The sequence below is a fragment of the Haliotis asinina genome, chromosome 1 (genome assembly GCF_037392515.1).
Source record: "Haliotis asinina isolate JCU_RB_2024 chromosome 1, JCU_Hal_asi_v2, whole genome shotgun sequence".
Lineage (NCBI taxonomy): Eukaryota > Metazoa > Mollusca > Gastropoda > Lepetellida > Haliotidae > Haliotis > Haliotis asinina.
The window spans coordinates 2,128,879-2,150,304 of record NC_090280.1 but is presented as its reverse complement, the minus strand read 5'-3'; the positions used below and the strand labels follow the sequence as shown (position 1 = coordinate 2,150,304).

General features: G+C 39.9%; 1 protein-coding gene across 1 annotated transcript; it reads left to right on the top strand.

The window, feature by feature from the left end:
* The first annotated feature begins 8,138 nt into the window (after nucleotides 1–8,138).
* LOC137278868 (uncharacterized) lies at nucleotides 8,139–19,650 on the top strand. Its single transcript, XM_067811688.1, has 7 exons — nucleotides 8,139–8,381; nucleotides 9,333–9,618; nucleotides 9,737–10,297; nucleotides 11,599–11,723; nucleotides 15,827–16,076; nucleotides 18,548–18,631; nucleotides 19,013–19,650. The coding sequence occupies exons 1-7, from the start codon at nucleotides 8,139–8,141 to the stop codon at nucleotides 19,648–19,650; spliced, it is 2,187 nt and encodes a 728-aa protein (XP_067667789.1).
* The last annotated feature ends 1,776 nt before the right edge of the window (nucleotides 19,651–21,426 follow it).

The following is a 21,426-nucleotide window of genomic DNA, read 5'->3' as shown; positions in this document are numbered from 1 at the left end:
TGTTGTATAAATTCTCATAAAGGGGATTGAAAACACAGTTATATGCAGGGTTAGAATGATTAGAGTATAATTTAGTAATGTATTGTAAAGCTAACTTTATACGGCGCTGCTCAAGAGAAGGTTCATCGGCCTCAACATAGAGACTGTCAATAGGTGAAGTTCTAAAAGACCCAAGACAAAGTCTCAGACCTTGATGATGGACAGGATCAAGAAGTTTAAGATTGCTTTTGCAGGCTCCACCATAAACGATTGAGCCATAATCAAGTTTAGAACGAACTAGTGATCGATAGAGATGGAGAAGGGTAGCTTGATCTCCTCCCCATTTTGAATTTGAAACAACTTTCAACAAGTCAAGTGCTTTCAGGCATTTAGTTTTAAGTGATTTAATATGTGGTAAAAAACGTTAAATGTGAATCAAAGATTAGACCCAAGACTTTGGCTTCCTTCACAACTTTAATGGGCGTCCCATCTAGAGACAGTTCAGGGTCTTTATGGGGTTTGTATTTACGACAAAAATGTATGCAGTAAGTTTTCGATTTAGAAAATTTAAAGCCGTTTTCAAGACACCATTTATTAATCTTGTTTAAACACAACTGTAGTTGTCGTTCAATGGTATTCATATTTTTACCACGACAAGAAATATTAAAATCATCCACAAATAACGATTCATCAATTGAATCGTTTATAACTTTTGATAAACTGTTGATCTTGATGCTAAAAAGATCCTGATTGTAATGATCAAACAGGGTAGAACCCACACGGACCTGGAATTGTCTGTCGTTTAAAAAGTTGGCAATAAGTTGAGATAAACGACCTTGCAAACCAAAGTCATGTAAATCCTTCAAAATGCCATGTTTCCAGGTTGTGTCATATGCTTTTTCAAGATCAAAAAAGATAGACACGGCATGTTGTTTATTAATTAGTGCATTTTTCACAAATGATTCCAGTCGCACTAAGTGATCGACAGTACTTCTGTTTTTACGGAAACCACACTGTATATCTGTGATAAGATTATTAGTTTCTAAGTACCAAACAAGTCGATTATTTATCATGCGTTCCATGGTCTTGGAAACACAGCTAGTTAGTGAAATAGGTCTATAATTGGACGGATCCGTATGATCACGTCCAGGTTTAGGTATTGGTACTACTATGGCGTCACGCCATGATGGAGGAAAGTTACCCGATGTCCAAATATCATCAAAAATATTGAGAAGAGTTTCTAGGCAGGATTCCGGTAAGTGCTTCAGGAGTTGATAATGTATGTTATCAGCTCCTGTAGCAGTGTCATGAGCTTGATCAAGAGCAGTATGGAGTTCATGAATAGAAAACGTTTCATTATAATCTTCCCCATTATCAGAATTGAAATTAATAGGTTTTTTTCTTCTTGTTTTTGATATTGTTGGAATTTTGGAACATAATTTGAAGAGGAAGAGTGTTTAGCAAGGGTTTCACCTAGTTTATTAGCAATATCTGATTGATCAGTAAGCAATTGATCTCCATGTTTAAGATGATGGACAGTAGATTTAGTACCTTTACCTTTGATTTTCTGGACCATGTTCCATACCTTGGACATGGGTGTCCGAGAATTTATTTTGGACACATAATTTTGCCAAGATTGGCATTTGATTTGTTTAAAAGTACGCCGTGCTTTAGCATTTAAAATTTTAAATTTATTTAAATTATGCACCATAGGATGGCGACGGAAATAATGTTCTGCTTTTTTCCTTGCCTTCCTAGCTTGTTTGCAGTCATCGTTGAACCATGGTTTTCTTATGTGTGGAACTACAGAGGAATTTGGTATACACTCATCAGCTATGGAATTCAGTTCATCAGAAAAAGATTTAATAGCATCAGGAACGTCAATGAAACGTTCAGGTTTAAGTTTTTCAGCACACAGTGTTTTATATAAAGCCCAGTTAGCCTTTTTAAAATTCCGCCTTGATGATGGAGGAACATCAGATGGAGTTACAGCTTTTAATATAGTAGGAAAATGGTCACTTCCACACAGGTCATCGTGGACTGACCATTCGAATTCATTTAATAGTTCTGAATTTGTCAATGACAAGTCGAGAGCAGAATAAGTCCCTGTACCAGGGTGTAAATATGTGTTGGAACCATCATCACAAATACATAAGTCATTGTCGGAACAAAAGTCCTCCAACAACTTACCTTTAGTGTTTGTATTTACACCACCCCAGAGTGGGTTGTGCCCATTTAAATCTCCCATTATAATACAGGGCTTCGGGAGTTGGTCATATAGAGCTTGGAGATCGGTTTTAGCAAACGTCGAAGACAGCGAAATATAAAGAGAGCATAGCGTAAATGCTACATGTAAAGTAATTCTCACTGCAACAGCCTGCCTATTAGTATTAAGTGAAACAGGGCTTTGAATAACGTTTTGTCTGACTAGAATGGATGATCCTCCAGTGGCCCTATCACCCGGAGGTGAAAAAGAATGATATGCATTAAAATGACGAAGGTCAAATGCATCTGTTTGTTTTAAATATGTCTCTTGGAAACATATCGCTGAAGGTGTAATTCATGTAAATTAGTCCTCAATCCTCTGCAGTTCCACTGTACAATATTATTGGAATAAACTATCTTTTAGGGGGATTTATGGGGGATCTACCTCGCACTCTTTTGGAGGGCGACAAGCTATGTGCCCTAGAATGGACGTTTTCAGAAACGTCCATGTCTTCAAGTGACCCATATTTATTAAACAACTGAATCTTGTTTTGTGACCCTTTCAGGGCTCTGCCACTTATTTTTGTCAAAGGATCTGGCCTTTTAGGTTTAGTTTTAACGGTTTCCGAAGATTCTGGAGTTGACTGAGAAGGTGCCTCATGATCAGAGGATGCTACTGATTGGATTTGGGACGAATGTGACTCTGGCGTTTGGGTAGATATTGTAGGTGAAGTAATCAGAGGAGCTTCTGATGTAATCCACGTCAAGTCAGTTTGACAGCTTGTGGTTGATTTTGTAATCCTTGCTTCTGACGGTGTTTTAGTTATAGAAGCATAGCTTTCTTTAGGTTCAGAACTTTGGACCAGTTTTGGGCATCTGCAAAACTAATGTTTCGGGTGAATTTTAGTTTGTTGATCTCCATGTGAAACTTCCAGACAGGACATTCTTTAGAAAAGGATGAATGGGCACCAGTGCAGTTTGTACATTTCGTAACGTTACTGTCACAATCTTCTGTTGTATGTGTCTTTTCACCACAGTGAGCACAAACAACAGACAATGTGCAGTTATTAACCCCATGGCCGAACTTTTGGCATTTGAAACATCGAAGAGGGTTTGGAATGTACATTTCAACCTGGATGTTACAGTATCCTGCTTTCAGTGATTTTGGAACATTTGGAGAAGAGAAAGAAAACAAATATGTGTTTGTGTTGACAGTAGCATCATTTCTACGGGTTGTAAAACGTTTGACAAAAAGGACACCTTGCTCCTTCATCTCTGAGGCGATGTCAAGTTCTGACATGTCAGCAAACAAACGTTCACGGTCCCTGACAATTCCTTTGCTCGTGTTAAGTGTTTTGTGAGCCGAGATCGTAACTGGAATGACGACAAAAGATTTAGTACTCATAAGATTAGTGGCTTGCTGTCTTTTTGCACACTCAACCAGTAGGGCACCGGAACGTAATCGCCTAATGTTTTTAACATCACCAGCGATGCCTTGTATACCTTTAGCTACGGCAAAAGGATTCAACTTTAAAGGGGTCTTGTCAATAGTCTCAACAACAAGAAAACGTGGCCAGTAATCAATTGAGTTGGGCAGTCTGTGGTCAGTTTCAACGGGGTCAGTATCAAGTTGACGTTTGCTCTTTTTTTGAGGGGTTTCGTAAGCCATGTTTAGTTAGTTAGATTTCATCATCTGAGCTCCCCGCCCACCACGGAGTATCACAAGGACAGTGCTAAACGCAAGTGGGTCTCCGACTTGCAGCACCAAGGATACTCAGATGATATACTCTAGCGGAAGAATTATGAATAACTAATCCACCAGATTGGCCCATGAGCCACCGCCTTCTGGGCATAAGACTCTAGGCAAAATTCAAGTACAAATTATCATATTGCAAAATCCAAATAATGTCACTGTAATAATAAGGCCAAGTCCGAAAATCAAACAATTCCAAATAAAATTTGTGCATTGACATATATATAGTCCATACACATGGCTTGGCATGACCAGCCGATTGGTCGAACCGGGCCCATTCAACCACCCGTCTAGGTGAAGTAAGGGTCGAAGGGGTATGTTGGGCAAAGGGAACACGATTACAGGCCCCCAGTGCCCTCAACCCCGAGACTCCCGTCCTCCACCGACACAGGGCCGCAACCCACGGCAAACGGGTTGGTGGACCAAATATCCCCCCGGGTCCACAACGGGGGTGTCGGCGAGCTCTTCGCGTTACCCAGCACCCACCACGAGGAGGTGGCTCGCCACGGGTGCCTATATGATCTAAAGCAAAATGGAATGATATTGTTAAATCCAGAAACTGTGATGCTTATGAGGTTTTGTTGTGTCATCAGATAGCAGTGATAGAGGATCTCTCTAGAGTTTGCCTTATCCGAGGGCCTTTTAATGCAAGTAGACTGTGTGAATTAGCCCTGATTAATGAGCCCAAATTCACAAAATATCTCATGAAATTCACACTGGCTGTAAAAAGTTTGAATCCAGAGAGTGCATGTGCGGAATCGCAGCTTCTGATATTATTAAACATGTTATTATGGCCTGTACACATCTTAATGATTTGCGAAATGAAATGTTTGAAAGGATATGTGGTATTATGCCAATATCTGATTTTGTTGAATTCTGATTTTGTTGAAACGATGATGATGAAATTATTGCTGACTTGCTTGGTGGATCTTGTACAACACTTGGTAAGTTAAATGTGACTGAGTGGGAAAATGTAAGGTTATTAGTAGCTGATTTTATGTCTATCTGCCACTCTAAAATATCTGCACAATAAACTGTTTATTGCTTCATTGTATATTTAACTTGGCAAAATCTTGCAATATGTAATAATCTTGATACACTTGGATGAAATAAAGATAATCTATCTATCTATGCAAAGATATACAGGGGAAAGCGCCCACATTCGCCACGAGCTAGGTTATTAGTTGTAGGGATCTTAACGCCTAAAACCGTTTGCAAGCCAGTGTGTGTGCAGTTTCTATATAATCACTGTGACAGAATCCCCAGACATCGGCACCGTACAGCAGAATAGGAGCTTTTTTCATATCAAGTATATTAAAGTATAATTCATGAGATATATTCCCTAGTTTACTTATTGTTTTAAGAATACCAAATAATGCCCATGTTCTTTGCCAGCTAGCATTGGAACACTGACTAGACCAAGACATGTCCCCTGTGAATGTTATACCTAGATAGTGGAGTAATCGTGACGGAATTCTGTCATAATTATGCTTCACACCAATAAGGTAACCTCCTGTTCAGTACAGAACACATAAGCCGGTGTATGAGACTCCCACAAACAGACAGAAAGTCCACAGGGCTGATTACTGAAAAATGTTGCCGGCCCTCTTGACTTTTAACCATTGAGATATGGTGTTAAAAGAAAGTAATCAATGAATTGCTTGTGGTGATGTAAACTGATGTAAACTGAAACATGTGCAAAAGCAAATTTAATAAAACCGTAACTTGGTGGTCACTGTTATTTCATTTAGAGTCACTGCATCAGAAAAGAATGACATTAATCATTGACTGAAAGTGTTAGATAAATGGGTTGGTTGATCTGTGGAAGTTTGATTGATCATGAACAATACAGACATCATCTAGTTACCACAACTGTAAATTATTTTGGACATATTTTCCGTAGTCAGTGACATGGTCAAATATGTACCCTTGGAAAATGCATTGGTGCACATGGACGGCTATCACATAAAGTTGTAAGCCCACCATGTAACTAGCAAGCTGCTGACCGCCGGGGAGACGCTATTTCATACACTGCATAAGCCTTTCTAAATACACTGAGTAGGGAAATACCTCTATAGTTAGATGGGGGATGTATAGTAACTTTCTTATATAAAGGACCAATGGGGCAAGCAAGCATGTTCAAACTTGATACCGAAAAGCACTGAAATAGATGGTACCAGGATGTCTGTTGTATATTTGAAGAAATCTGGAATCGATAGATCAGCACCTGTCCTTCAATGGCGGTTAAAACCTCCTGCTGTGTTAGATGAGAATCTGAAATGAAGCATGTCATATCAACACAGTTATCAGAGTCAATTTCCTGGTTAAGACTGACTTCTTCATCAGTCACATCCTCGGACAGATACTGGTTTTTGAAATGATCAGCCCATCCAGGAATGGTTATATTCGCGTAAGTAGTATGGGACGACAGCCATTTAATGTAGACAAGGATGATGTACTGGCGTTGAAACATGTAGAGATTTTGTCTCTCACTTTATCATAATATGTTTCTTTTTATCTTTAAGTAGAGGTGTGTAGGCATTCCGGGCTTTAATATAATTACTTAAGTGAACTCCATCTTTATAACGACGAAATACTTTAAGAAGTCGTTCCCTTTCTGATCTTTAGAATCTATAGTCCGCGTCAAACCATGGTTAGGAGTGTATGAGTCTAGTTTTCCTATGGCATTTCATACTACCGGCTGCTTCAAAAATCACTGCAGTACAAACCAAACAATGTCTTCAACAAGTAGCGTACATTTCTCACATATGTCAACAACAGTAGGTAATAACAAGTTCTTCCTGGACTGTTGGAGATATGCCATGCCTCACACATAACGGCCCGTCACACGTATTACACGTGCTACCTCAGCGCGGCCGTCGGTAACAGGACCACGTGACTGAAATGAGCACACTAACGGTAGATGGCTTGACTTGGGTCGTGAAACAACTTCAAAATGTTTACAATATGGACATAGGTTATTAGGTTATTAGATACAATAACATAACGATTACACTTGATCCACTCTGACTAATGAACGTAAAGTCGAAGATACCAGAATCTGCACCACAACGGCCGTTTAAGATGGACATATTAAGAGCAGCACGCATATTTACCAGGACAAGACCAGCATTGTTGATGATATTATTACTCGACGACCTGGCAATGTTCACACTATCCTCAAACGACGACATGTCATCATCCCCTAAAATATCAGAAATATTATTATCAATGGCACCGGATAGTGTTCCCGTTCGAGCACTGAAGTCGCCACCAAAGTCACATGCACATCTTTATTCATTGATCCAAGTACTTCTACAAGTGACTTATACAACAGCACGATACCACACTTAATCTGTTTGTGTGTATACCAGGTAGACCCATTTGGGTGTATATATACGCTGGCACATAGGACGTCTTTATCCAGTGAAAAGACGTACTTGTCAAATGGCAAGAATACAGCATTCTCTGTGATTTTAGACATTTTCACATAAATATTCAGTGACTTTTTCACAAGAACAGTTGTCCCTCCTGACGGCCTTTCTCTACTCGCTGAGACTGTACGATACGTGCTTATGGAAAATATGGTCAGAATCATAATCAACAGTCCATGTTTCTAGAAACCTAATAATATCTGAGTCAATGGTGTAGTTGGTAAAGCATGTACCTGAAGGTGTATTGAAGAAACCAGAGATCCCACCCCCCAACCCCCACCCCCACCCCCACCCACCCCCACCCCCCACCCCCACCCCACACACACACACCCTCCAAAACAAGGAATTGTTTGCTTACGCTCAAAGCAGTAGGGCTGTGTGGCTGGGCGTGACCACACCCCTATGTCAGTTTACATGAGGATTGTCCGCTGAGGACTGAGAATATACGACAAATAGAACAAATATCCACACAGACATGCCGATTATTCACCCACTTGTTATTGTCCAATTCAGATCAGCTTATATTTATGAGATAGACTGATATATGGCATTGTCTCATCCTGTTACTGGGGGCTTCTTGTTTGTTTAATAAACACTTGGCAACCCCACTTGAGGAAATGTAATCATGTCGTCGATCTTCTAGGAACAAAATCAATTATATTGGTTTTTTCAACGTGTAACTGTCAGAGCACACTTATCAACCTGGTTGGGTGATCACGGGTATAAATACGGGGTTGTACCCAGGTGCCCACAGAAGACTAAAGACTATGTGGTACTTACTACTGCTTGTGCTCCTGCATGGAACTCTAGCTTCCAAGGGGGGAGCGGACTTCACTCTCACTCCGGGCACTGGCGGGAGCGTGGTTGTCAACGCTGCAGTCGACAGGATTAGATCTAACTGCATCCTCGGCGACGACCGACTCTTCCTGCGACGTCTGGCCTACGTGGAGACCACCGACGGTGAAGATTCTGACACATACAGGCAAGGCTATGATGGTGGAATATGGCAGGTAAAGTACCTGTATACTGTGCCAAGTAAGCATTCCTGTAGAACGTTGTATACTGTGCCTAGTAAAGTATCTTGCAGAACACCGTAGTACTTGCGTGCGTGCTGCTGTACAGAACGCTTTAACTACAATGCTACCTCACTGATCCAGTCATGTAAAGAAAGTAGAGGGAGCACTGTAACAAGTAAAACATCCCGTAGAACATTATAGTACTTCAGTGTGTGTTGATGTATGGAATCATTTACCTATTTGTCTACCCTAGTGTGTATAGTGTTCTGGAGACCACTGTAGTGCTGTGTCAAGTATACAGCATCGAAAAGAACGCTACATCGGTGTGGTGTTTGTGTGTGATCATGTGGTGGAAGTGGGGTGTCTTGTGCAATGTGTTTTGGGTGGGGTGGGGTGGGGTGGATGTGTCTTGTGTTCTGTGTGTTGGGAAATAGGGTGGGTGGATATGTCTTTTGGAATTTGTGTTGGCGGATGATCTGTCTTGTGCCATATGTGGTGGTATTCGTGTGTGTTGCTCTCTGTGTGTAGTTTTTAAATGTGTGGAAGGGTGCTCTGTTGATGTGTGTGTATGGGTGTAGTGTGAATGTGATGTTCATGTGATTTGTGACGGGTATGGCGTGTAGGTGTTTTGTGCTGTGTGTTGGTGTTGTGTGTGATGTTTGGTTATGACGTGTTGGTATAACGTGTGTTGTATAGTGTGTAGATACGGTGTATTGGTTTGTAAGATATGTGTAAGAGTGGCTGGTCAGTTTTGACGTGAGTGTATGGAGAGAAAGGTGGATACGTGCGACACACTGTTCCTACATTGAATGACGATCCCATGAGATACTAATGTTATCATTAATTCAGCTGAACAGTTGGTACCTTGACCGTCACTGTGTTATATCTACAGAAACATACAGCTGAAGAGTCGTTCACTGTGATCCCGTCGTTACATTCTTTCAGATAGACGAGGACAAATTCCTTGAAACGAGGTCCTGCCCGTCCTCAATATCTGCAGAATGCACCGCAATCCAGTCAATCTTCAACATCGACTGGCGCAGTGCATCCTGGACCGATCTCAGAAAGCCCCTGTACTCCGGCCTTGCGGCGGCACTGTATATAAAGAAGTACAACAGTGGCAGCCCACCTGGTGACCTCAAAAGCCAAGCCTCGTTCTGGGCTTCGTACCTCAGACCAGGAGGATCAATGGATGACTTCCTCGCTAAAGCTGAGTCACTGAAAGGCATCGGTAAGTAAGACAGCCACATTGATTGTGAATGCAATGATTCAATGAAGAGTCAATGAGTCATTTTCCGCATTAGGCGCTATAATGAAGACATTATCGCTCATCTTTAATTTCAAACCAGATTGCAGAACCCAGCTTGATCTCGCTTTCATCCTGGACGGCTCCGGGAGCGTCTCCACAAGGGATTTCAGGCGGATGCTTGACTTCATCGTTGACATAGTCTCTGAGTTAGACATATCGGAGGATGGTGTGAAAGTGTCAACTGTTGAATATGCTTCCTATGTTGGCGGAGATATTCTCTTCAAAAACTTTACCACCAAGGATAGTTTGTTAAACTCTATCAGTAATATCAAAAAGAGTGGCGGAGGAACAAACACTGCTGCAGCCATCCTCCACACTGTCAACGTCTTGTTCAGCTCAGCAGCAGGTGCCCGACCTAACGCCAAGCGGGTGGCTATCCTCCTCACTGACGGCAGATCCAACAGTAAATCAGCCACCATCAGCGCTGCTCAGAAAGCCAAAGACGACGGCATAACAATGATATCAGTTGGTATTGGAAGTATCGATCAATCCGAGCTGAAGGCCGTGGCAACCGAGCCTGACTGTACCCACGTCATCATCCTCAACGACTTCTCCGAGATTGACAGCCTGCTGTACCAACTGAAGGACAGCTCCTGTGGAGGTAGGCCAGGCCTTGTGCTGTATACCAACCCACTTTCAAATTAATGATGTAGAAAGGAACACCTGCAGTCATTTGCTATTCATCAGACATAAATACTGTGGCGCCTTAAGTGTCAATATGCTTATAGGCTATGTGTAGCTGGTAGAAATGGGATGTGAATAATTAGGGAACCATGCCTCATGGCGAGGAGATCTAATGCAAATATTCCAATTTTTATTCTTATTATTTATTATTCGGTAAAGATCATCTCACAAACTCACTGTTCCAACGTTTCCAAATCTCATGCACAGGTACGCAATCCTTTGTCTCAACAATATGGCCTGAAAGGGTCAAGTAGCTAAAATGTACCGTTTGGCAGTTATTCTTGCCGTCTTTTTGGGGTCATGTTTTTCTTCAGCAGTTTTCTGAATAGTAGCTTTCAAAATCTGCTGGGCTCCAACCATCAGCTCTAGACATTCCAGACTTTCCATAACTGATGTCCAGAAACCAGTGCGCAAAGTCTGCACAAACTAGTACCAGGAAGTGCTTTTGATAGCCACCATATTGAATGCTACTTCAGGGCCAAAGTTCTCCTCAAAAACATTTTAAAGACTTCTCCGCGGACTTTCCAAAAGCAAACTTACCAGGTGAAAATAGAAAATATATTTTTGAAAAAGAAAACACAGTGTATATGAGTGTATATGTCTGACAGCTGAAATCCTCGCAATTCCAGAGCCCTAACTGCTTTCACTGTATACTCAATGTCAGCGGCAGCCTGTTAAAGATGAAACTCTTTCTTGCCCAGAACATCTCTTTTAGACAAGGCATATTTCCAAACTTTTCTCCTGGGTCATGGTAAAACGTACAGGGAATAATTGTGTATTGAGGCTGTATTTCGGCGAGCCGCTTGCTTCTCGAAATTGTGTTCTGGCCAGGTGTTTGATCATGTCAAGTCCTGATATACGCTTCAAACACTCATAATTCTGTAACCAACGATTTCCACTACAGTTTGCGTATGCTCGCATGCTACCCGTGTCCATTATATCTATGGAATATAGATAACAAAGGAACAAGTACAATTCTATTTGCTCACTACAACCGCTGTCTTCAGAACACAATGGAAGTATGTATCTCAAAAGTTTGCATATATATGCTAAGGTGCATGTTAAAGGCACGCAGAAGGCAAACTGACTAAGTTCTAATGTCTTATTGCCTTCTGTTTGGGAACACACAAGAACTACTCACATTACTGCTTGTAACAATATTCTTCTACATGTAATAGTAACGTTTTGTCCACCAGTTCAGATTATTTTCGTCTTCAGCACCAACTGTTGTTGACAAAGACAAACCTATCACGACGCCACTTCCAGTCAACGTCACCGTAGACGACTCGTTTGTTGTTGAGGACGACCCCGCAAACTCTGGTGCCGATGATGGCGAAGCTATTGTAAGTGACCATAGAAGAACTAAGCTTTTCTTTTCTTTTTTCTTCGAAACAATGCATAAACTCTGCGATATCCGATATATAATTGAACAGACATATTTATTCAGTAATGTGGACCCAACGGCCTACATTTATCATGCTTTGTTCACATTGAGACATGGAATTCAGCCGCGGCAAGACTTTTTACGAATTTATTTTGTACATTACATAAAAACATGGTATTCATCTTCAATCGCTCCAAGATTACAATTTATACAGATACATCTGGTTATACAATTGTGTTTATTTCTCTTAAAAGAAACAATTTTAAAATTATGTAAGGATACAAAATACTCTCAGGAGAGACTTATTCAGCTGCAAAATATACGTTTCAGGCTCCAGAACTGCTTTCAGCTTAGAATAGTGTGTGAAATAACGAACTACAAATAGAAATCATGCCAAGTATGTTTGAACATATCAGTTAATTCATCTTTCTCTAAACTGCCGTATAAACATAAACATATCCGCGTCACCAACAGTTTGTGTTAGCCACAGAAATGAAAAACCTGTTCTAAACAATACAGTTCTAATGTTGGACACCCAATGACATTTTCCATTTCCATCTATTTTTTTAGTAGTACATAACATTGATATGGATACCGACAACTTAATCCAATACTTAATACATCGTACTTGAGTTAGTATGAGCATGTCACATCTACCAGTCTCACCAAGTATAGCCGTGTTAGATGCAAACTTTCCCACCCGTAAGTATCGTTTAAAATATGCACTTGCTCTATTACAAGATGGTAATTACTGTACCAAATTTCACTTGCATATAATAAATCAGGAGCAATTTCCTTATCAAATATTTCACATGCTGTAGTGAATGACATATATCTGTTCTTACTAAATAAGTGAAATCACTGCCTTAGATGCCTGTGCAGCTAGAGTATTAGAAGCGTTTGACCAAGAGAGCCTTGAGGAGAATGTCAACCCTAAGTACTTATAATATGTAATACTGTTTAGTTGTTTATCCCCAAAGTATCATTTCTCGTTTCTCCGTAATGTACCACCGTTTCTAAACACTTTTATATTTATTTTTTTCTGTGTTCACTTTAAGACTCCATTTTTTACACACAAAAAAACAACACATCTAATACATTTAACTGTCTTTGCAAACCTGCTACTGTAAATGAAAACATTGAAACATCATCCTGCAAACAATAGCATCGTTATATCTCCAATATCTTGCCATATGAATGTTCCATGACTGCATTTATCATCTATATCAATTACAAGTTCATTTATAAAAAAAAATATAAATAGCACAGAGCTTAAAACATAACCTTTGCGAACACCACATGAAGTTTCAAACAGTTGCTCTCTTCAGATCTTATACAAGCTTTAAGTGTTGAATACATGCTCTTCAAAATGTTGAACATTTTGCCATGGCAACCTTTTGTAACTAACATATATAACAGTATTTTCCTGTAAATGTAATCAAAGGCTTTTCTAAAATCAACGAATGCCACGTAAAATCTGCCACCTTTTAACAAAGATATTTGCTGCACAACGACTGTAGGATAGAAATATTGTCTATCGTAGAGTAATCAGGACGGAAACCTGCTTGAGACTCCGAAATCAAATTATTAACATCCAACCAAATTCTATTCGTTTTTTCTAAAACAGACGTAAACACTTTACAAATAACATTTAGCAACGAGATCACTCTATAATTATTCAGATTTGATCTGCTTCCAGACTGAAACAGAGGGACAATCATTCCAATATTCCACACCTAGGAAAAGTGACCTGTATCTAATGTCTTAATAAACAGTAAATGCAGATATTTAGTAACAGCTGTAGTGTCGGCTAATTTAAGAAGTTCTGTTGGAAAACCATCTTCGCACGGAGTCATGTTTCGTTTCAGCATACCAATACTATCTTCAATTTCTTTTACTGTGGTTTGACCCGACAATAGTTCATCAGTAAGGGTCAAATTATTACAATGGTCACAGGAATGAGAATGTAAGAAATCAGATACAGCTTCATCAAAAACATTGGTCTCACTGCCTTCGCTTACCACATATCAGGGATTTCAAAGACTTCCAAAACGATTTACAGTCTCCATACCTTGCTGCAATGCACATACCATCCGCATTTTTCTTATCGTAATACTCATTTTTATCTTGACAACACCTCTTAAATTCACGCTTCACTGACAAGCATTTATTTAAATGTAACCGACACTTAAATTTACGGAAGATAGATAATGCTTTCTGTCTTGATCAAACCATGGTGGTTGTTCTCTTTGATTATTTGGGCTGGTATTAAACAATGACCTAGTTGGGGAACAATATATCAGAATATCACCCATTTTCTTAGCAGCCCGGTTAATATCGACACCGAGTAATGTAACAAAATCTTCAAATATACTTGACTCGTTGGTTTGCATGAGACAGTTATTATGTTCTGTGACAAAGGCGTCAGGGAGTCTGTATCTCGGTACAAGGGGTAGAGCAGGCACGCAGAAACATAAGAAAATGAGCTGGATAAGACTACAACTATTGGCATGTGGTCCGACTCAGTGCGCTCAAGTATTTGGAAATCTTGCAAGTAACCGAACATCTCAGTGGACAAAATCCAACAGTCAACAACACTTGTACCTATATTGGAAATGTATGTATACAACCGAGAAGCAGCTGGGTTACAACGCCCATTGTGTATATGTGTATACCAAACAGTTTACACAATTCGAGCAAGCATGTGCCATATTTATTTGTAATATCGTCTTCTGAGTTTCGAGGTTTTTTCAAAATTGTCCGTGTTATATGTGTCACCAAGTAGAAGGTATTCACTGCTATCGTCAGTAATAAAATCAGGATCTGACCCAGCTCTCGCATGTAGGTAAAAAAAACAAAATAAAAACATAAAACAAATTTACTGGAATTCCCATAATCACGCCTAATATGCAACAGTTTGTTTTGCAGACGGTAAATACCACTGTCTTCAGATATTTCATACTCGGGAGACTTTTCAGGATGAATGTATGTGAACAGAAGAAATATAGTTTCACTAGTCTGGGAAAACTGTTTATTAACTACCTTCAGTATAATGATATTACCCCGGTGTGCATATACCCTTTCTAAAGTATTGTCAATGCCTTGACGGATCATCAAACATATGCCACCAGACAATCTTCCTCTGGCGTACTGTCGTTTTTCGTTACAGTAGTGAAGTACAAACCCATTAAATGCGCCCTCTAGTCCAGTTGACCATTGAGTGCACATAGTTTCAAAAACGAAAAGAAAATATCGTACATTGAACAAAATGTTACAAAGTCAGGCCATTGTATTTCAGGGAACAAACCACACACATTCCAAGCTAATGTAGAAATGTTATCAGCATCATGAACACGTTTTGATTTTTGTGAGTTCACAACTGTCCTATGTGGTAAGGGTGTGTACATCTTGATCAGCAGGGGACCTTGCAGCTGCTGCATCACCTTTCCCATCCCTGCTGTAGTTGCCTCTGGGTCCAGTTTTGTTGTTGATCTGTTTGGAGCAGCGACTCGCTCTCTTCATCATAAATGAACACTTTCCCCTCAGTCATAAGTTTGTCGTAGCCCATGAAAGAAATCTTGCCTCTTCTCTGGCTTTCGTCATGAAAGGGATGAGACATGACCTTAACCATCTCACTCTCTCAGTGTCTCGGTGCTCTCTATCCCCCGTTTAACAGTCCCTCGCAGATTTAAGAATGGTTGACATGTCCTATAGTTTGCAAATTTTACAGTTATAGGACGGGTGCCAGTCTTTGAAGGAAGGCGATGGGCTCTCTCTATTGGCATGTCCTCAGCCTGCATTATGTTAAGATTGTCTTTAATATAGGTTCTCACTCTGGATTCACCTTCACCCCAAGTGTCACCTTTTGAGTCAGGGACCCCATGAAACAAAAGATTAATTCGCCTGGATGGAACCTCAATGAAGGATTTCGTATTTAGAAGATAAAATTGAAGTATAATCTATTCAGTATCTGATAATCATGTTATGCAATATTTAAAATCACGCTGAAAGTCACTTGTGACTCAACTTCAACCAAACTATCAAACTTCCCTGTTTATTAAGGTGGGAGAAGTTATCTGTGGGACTCTGGCAATGTACGCCTCCTACAGCACCCCTCGACCCGGTCCCGCCTTCTATGACTCCAAGGACAGCGCCAGTGATGGAAAGCCGGGCGTTATACACTTCAGCAAGGCCATGAAGGGGAGATCACTCTACATTACTGTCATTGGAAGTCGACTCCCTGTTACCATTGATCAAATGCCTTCTTGCATCAACGCAAGTTTTAGCGTGGGCATTTCACAGCTCCCATCAAGTAAGTTAATTTGCCTAACATAGCAAGAAAATAGCAGACTAAGCAGAAAATATACATGATGTCACAAGACTGAATGTGAGTTTAGCTTTAGGCCACTTCTAGGAATATTCCAACAAAAACACGATGGGTACAACAAGGATGAGCTTCACACATTGCAATCATGTGAGAATAGAATCGGCTAGTTCGTCGTGACAAGCGAACGCAACAACCAATACACCCATCCCTTGGAGAGTGTTCAGAGTGTCTGATATTGGTGCTGTAACACTTCTATTTGTTTATACAGAGGTAGTGAGTGTATGCAGAGATGGCTAAATTAAGAGAGATGATAACATCTGCATTTGTTTATACAGAGGTACAACTCATCTGTAGAGGCGGTCAATCAAACAATCTTTATTTACAGTACTGAGGAGGCCATAGGCCTATAGTACATTTTACATCTGTAGCAGACGGTGCAACATACATAAATATATAGTAATTAGTATCACAGCTGTAGAACTGAGGATCTCATATTCATGGAATGGTACATAAACATTGCAAGATGTCCTGTTGCTGTTTGATTTTGTGATGCCATGAGGGTATCGAATTTATCTATTCGAGGGTCTAAGTAGAAATATTGTTTTTTTTATGCATTCTTTTCTGATATTTGCATACAATGAACAAATAAGCAAAAAATGATATTCATCTTCTACCTCTTGATAAGTGAAATGTTTACAGAATCGGTTTTCCCGTGGTCTCCCTAAATGCCTACCCTTTTCTATTTGAAATTCATGGGAAAACATCTGAAACGTTCTAGTACTGTTCTGAACTTCTTAACATTAATGTCTAGAAGATATTGTTCCACACCAACGAGTGACTTAAAACAGTAGTAATGGTATAACATATTGTATAAAGATAATAAAGAGTGCCACTTTTGAAAATACATATCTTTTAGCACTGTTACGTTTTGTTCTCTCCACATAGCCGCAAGACTGAAGTATCTTTCTTACACCAGAGGTCCAGCTGTTTTCACCTCTATCGTCATAAAGTATCATCATGTTTTAACATTTTTATTTTTGTTTTTGGAGGGGGGAGTCTGGTGCTTGGCATTTTAGGCAGTCTCATTCAGTATTTTACTACTTACATGTAGCTAGTTGTATACATAGGATACCTCACACATTCCCCATAAACTGTTACTTTTGGAGTTTACTCCTAGACATCTTTTGCACGCATTAAGATGTACCTTTTCTACAGAGTCATAGATTTCTTGGCCACATACGTCTGCACCATACAATAAAATAGAACAGATCTTAGTGTCAAAAAATTTGAAAAAGGTGTCAAAGCTAATATTTGGAAAAGGTCTTATGGTTCTTAAAATGCTTATTAAAATCTTTTTAGCTTGTAGTGCGGCTCTGTTGCAATAACCAAGTTAGTCGACTTGTACACCCAAGTATTTATAAGTTCTTACAACCTCTAAACTTTCACCTTTATAAAACCTTTTCTCTCGTTTTGATAATTTTCCTCCATTTTCGATAGCGATGACCTTTGTCCTATCGATATTGACATTCAATTTCCATTGTTAATAGTAGTACTCATGTTGATTTATCAGATTTTGGTGTCCAGATACTGTGAACATAACAATATCATCAGCAAAAATGAGAGGATAAAGCTTATTGGTTTCTGGATGTAATTGGATATCCTCATTACAGTTTTCATATATTTGTAGCAATAGTCCATTGGTGAAGAACGAAAACGAAAATGGACTTAGTGTATATCTTTGTCTCATCCCAATGTTACAGTGGAAGGAATCAGAGAGGTTATTATTGTTTCGAACACAAGCCTTTACGTTGTGATATATGCAGCATACTAGTTTACTAGTTTTAGTACTGATACCTTGGGATTTACAAAGAGACCACAGCAACATTCTGTTAGCCGAGTCGAACGCTTTTGCAAAATCTACACTTTTTCTCCCATTCGGGCTAAATATTTCTGCGCGAGTGTCTGCAAAATATATACATTGTCAGTTGTAGAGTACCCGTACCTGAAACCGGCTTGTGCTTCATCTATCCTATCAAAAGAATCAGTCCAAAATACTAAACATCTATGAATAATACTGGAAAATGTTTATACTGAAAACACTTACAAGAGTATATCCCTACAATTGTTGGTATCCTTTCTTTGTGCAAGGGAATTGCTCCTCTTGTAACATCTGTATATGTCTATACAGAGGTGAAGGTTATGTGTAGAGAGGGCCAGATTTAGAGAAATTGTAACATCTATATTTGTCTATACACAGGGAGAGGTCATGTGTAGAGAGGGCCAGATTTAGAGAAATTGTAACATCTATATTTGTCTATACACAGGGAGAGGTCATGTGTAGAGAGGGCCAGATTTAGAGAAATTGTAACATCTATATTTGTCTATACACAGGGAGAGGTCATGTGTAGAGAAGGTCAGATTGAGACAGATTGTAACGCCTGTATTTGTTTATTCAGGGGTAGAGGTCATCTGTAGACAGGGCCAGATTGAGAGAGACTGTACGAAGGACGACCTGGAAGACAGTGGGTTAAGCTGTGAGGGTAGGTGCAATGATGCTTAAAGTGTGAAAATCTCACCGCGTGCGTGACTTCATTTATGTCTTCAATAATGTCTTGGAATTAATAGACATACAGGTTGCCTCTCATAGTATACACTTATGTTCACCTTATGAAAGGAATGTTAGAAAAAACAACAACGTTATAGGAACGGAAGACATGTAACGTAAGTCACTTAGACAAGAGAAGAGATACGCTTTCTACAGATGGCGGCAATGTGCATCAGACCATCTTTGTATCTTCACTGTACATTTCGTCTGTGAAAAGAAACATTAGAATGCACTTGGATGAACTACAATGCCCTTGAATGAACTAAAATGCCCTCCCATGATCATTTAAAGTATATCTTTACATATGCCCAAAGAGGAACAATGTATAACCACGTAAATGTTCCAGAATCATCTGACGTCAGCAACCCTTGTTCTCCTGACAACGTCTGTGACTACGCCCATCCATCTGACTCCACCAAGTTCATCCATTGCGACGCCCTGGGCAACATGTATGTAACACAGTGTCCCGGCAGAACCCAGTACAACCCTGACACAGTCAGCTGTGGGTCTGAACCAGTCCAGGGAGGAGTGCCCTGTGGCCGATATAATCCTTGTACAAGAGAAAATATTGCCAATGGTAATTTGTACCACCCTTACCCTCCCGACCCATCCAAGTTTGTCCAGTGTGATGTATTCGGGGCTGCCACAATCATAAGCTGCCCCTTAGGTCTGGTGTGGAACGATGCTTTCAAAACTTGCACCCACAAAACAGGATCCGCTCAGCAGCCGACACTGGGACCAAAAGATGAACCTTCTGGTCATACCACCAGTGTCCCCCTATCTGCCACTGCGACCGACGCAAACCCTTGCAACAGCAATAACAACGGCCACGTATTCCCTCACTCACTCCGCTCTAAGTACATCACGTGTACCAACAACGGCGTTGCCGTGGTCCAGTCATGCGCGCCGCCACTGGTGTATGACGACACCATCAAGACCTGCAACTGGGCTTAGCTTAGCTCGCAATGTGGCAGTCTAGATTTAGATAACCCTTCGGTTCTATGTCTGTCTATTAGCGTAATCTTCTGATCATTAGCCAGCTGCTGTTTTCAATCAAACATATATTTTGTGAATAAATGGAAATGCAGTTTCTATATGTGTGGTCGTGTTTCTTGAATAAGTAATCCTGCAGATGTTCCTACCACTGTGTAAGAAATACATAATACAAACCAGCAATCATAGATATATATACTTCCTTATATATTGATAAATGGAGGCCAACAATCCTGCAAATATGTTACTCTAGGCAATAAATATTAAGAGTCTAGGCCAACGTCATCCAAAGTGTACAGCTGCTGCTATGAAATGAATATGAATATGGGGCCAGCAATCATGTAAATGTATACTCTCCTACATACTGAATATACTGACTTGGACTTGGTACTTGAAAGTGTTTGTATGCAGACTTGGTCTCGTCTCCCTTTGACTTGAATAATGTGATGTAAAACTTAACTCTACGTGTAATCAATATTTAGGAGTTTAAGCAAAACTGCATGCAAACACATAGACCCCTGAGTATACAGGAGTTTGGACCAGCAGTCTTACAAATGTAGTATGTCGCTATATAATGAGCAGATTGGAACTCAGGCCAGCAACGGTGAGTGAGTGAGTGAGTGAGTGAGTGAGTGAGTGAGTGAATATTTATCGTCACATCGGCAATGTTTCAGCCATATCGTGACGAGAACATTTAATTCTGAAATGGAATATATGTATAATATAAAAACCTGATATGAATATGAAACCAGCATGAAAAACTAAAACATTGTAATTAAAGAAGGCTATAGATCGCCAACAACCGAAGGTAGATCACCATAATAAGGACCATGGGGACTTAGAGTACCTTTGCTCCCTGCATGGACCCTAGACTGATTTACACCATCCCTTCAGCTGCTGGCGAGTGTACAAGATAAAATAACAAGAATGCTACGATTAAAAACCTGGTACACTTACATTTACATCGAATGTTTTGGGACTTACGTACCCCCTCAGGAGGACAATAATTTTACACTACTTGAACCCTCTTTGAGGGTACAGCCACTAACAATACAAGTCACCAATCTAAGCTACCAATATTTAAAATACATCTATTTATAGAACATATTACTCAAAATTCAACCAAAAAATCAATTTCTTTTAAAAGAACAATAACTAAACGAGAAGCAACAGTGGTAAAAATATCCTGGATGGTTCTGACATTGAAATATCTATCCCTTGTGATGGAGAATTCAACTCAGTCAAGCAGGATATGCTTGACTGTGACTCTCTCATCACAAGGGATACAAAATGGACGATCCTGACCTTTTAACAGGTAGTTATGGGTAAATCTTGTATGGCCAATACGACATCGCCGTAGTATGACCTCTTCAAACCAGGACTGACAACCCAAGTGGGTATAACCAATGTAAGGTTTTATCTCATGTAATTTATTGATACCCCACTTGTGCATAACATCACGGATATAAGATCTAATGGTGGCTTTGTAATCACTGTAAGGAATAAGAAGTGGTGTCACAGATTTGTTGAGTGCTGCTTTAGCAGCAAGGTCAGCCAATGTGTTCCCAAAGATTCCTACATGGCTGGGTAACCAACAGAAGACGATGTCGCACTGGCAAGATCATTATACAATTCAATAATGTCAATTAAAAGTGGATGTCTGAAAGAAATATTTTTAATAGCCTGAAGGTAAGAAAGAGAGTCGGAATAGATTATATATAGTTTACGTTTAGGGTG

Excerpts from the sequence above, each read along its gene's own strand:
- LOC137278868 (XM_067811688.1), top strand. The coding sequence starts at position 8,139 with ATGTGGTACTTACTACTGCTTGTGCTCCTGCATGGAACTCTAGCTTCC. Across the intron at positions 8,382-9,332 it reads ATGATGGTGGAATATGGCAG|ATAGACGAGGACAAATTCCT; the intron begins GTAAAGTACCTG and ends ACATTCTTTCAG. Across the intron at positions 16,077-18,547 it reads CATTTCACAGCTCCCATCAA|GGGTAGAGGTCATCTGTAGA; the intron begins GTAAGTTAATTT and ends TTGTTTATTCAG.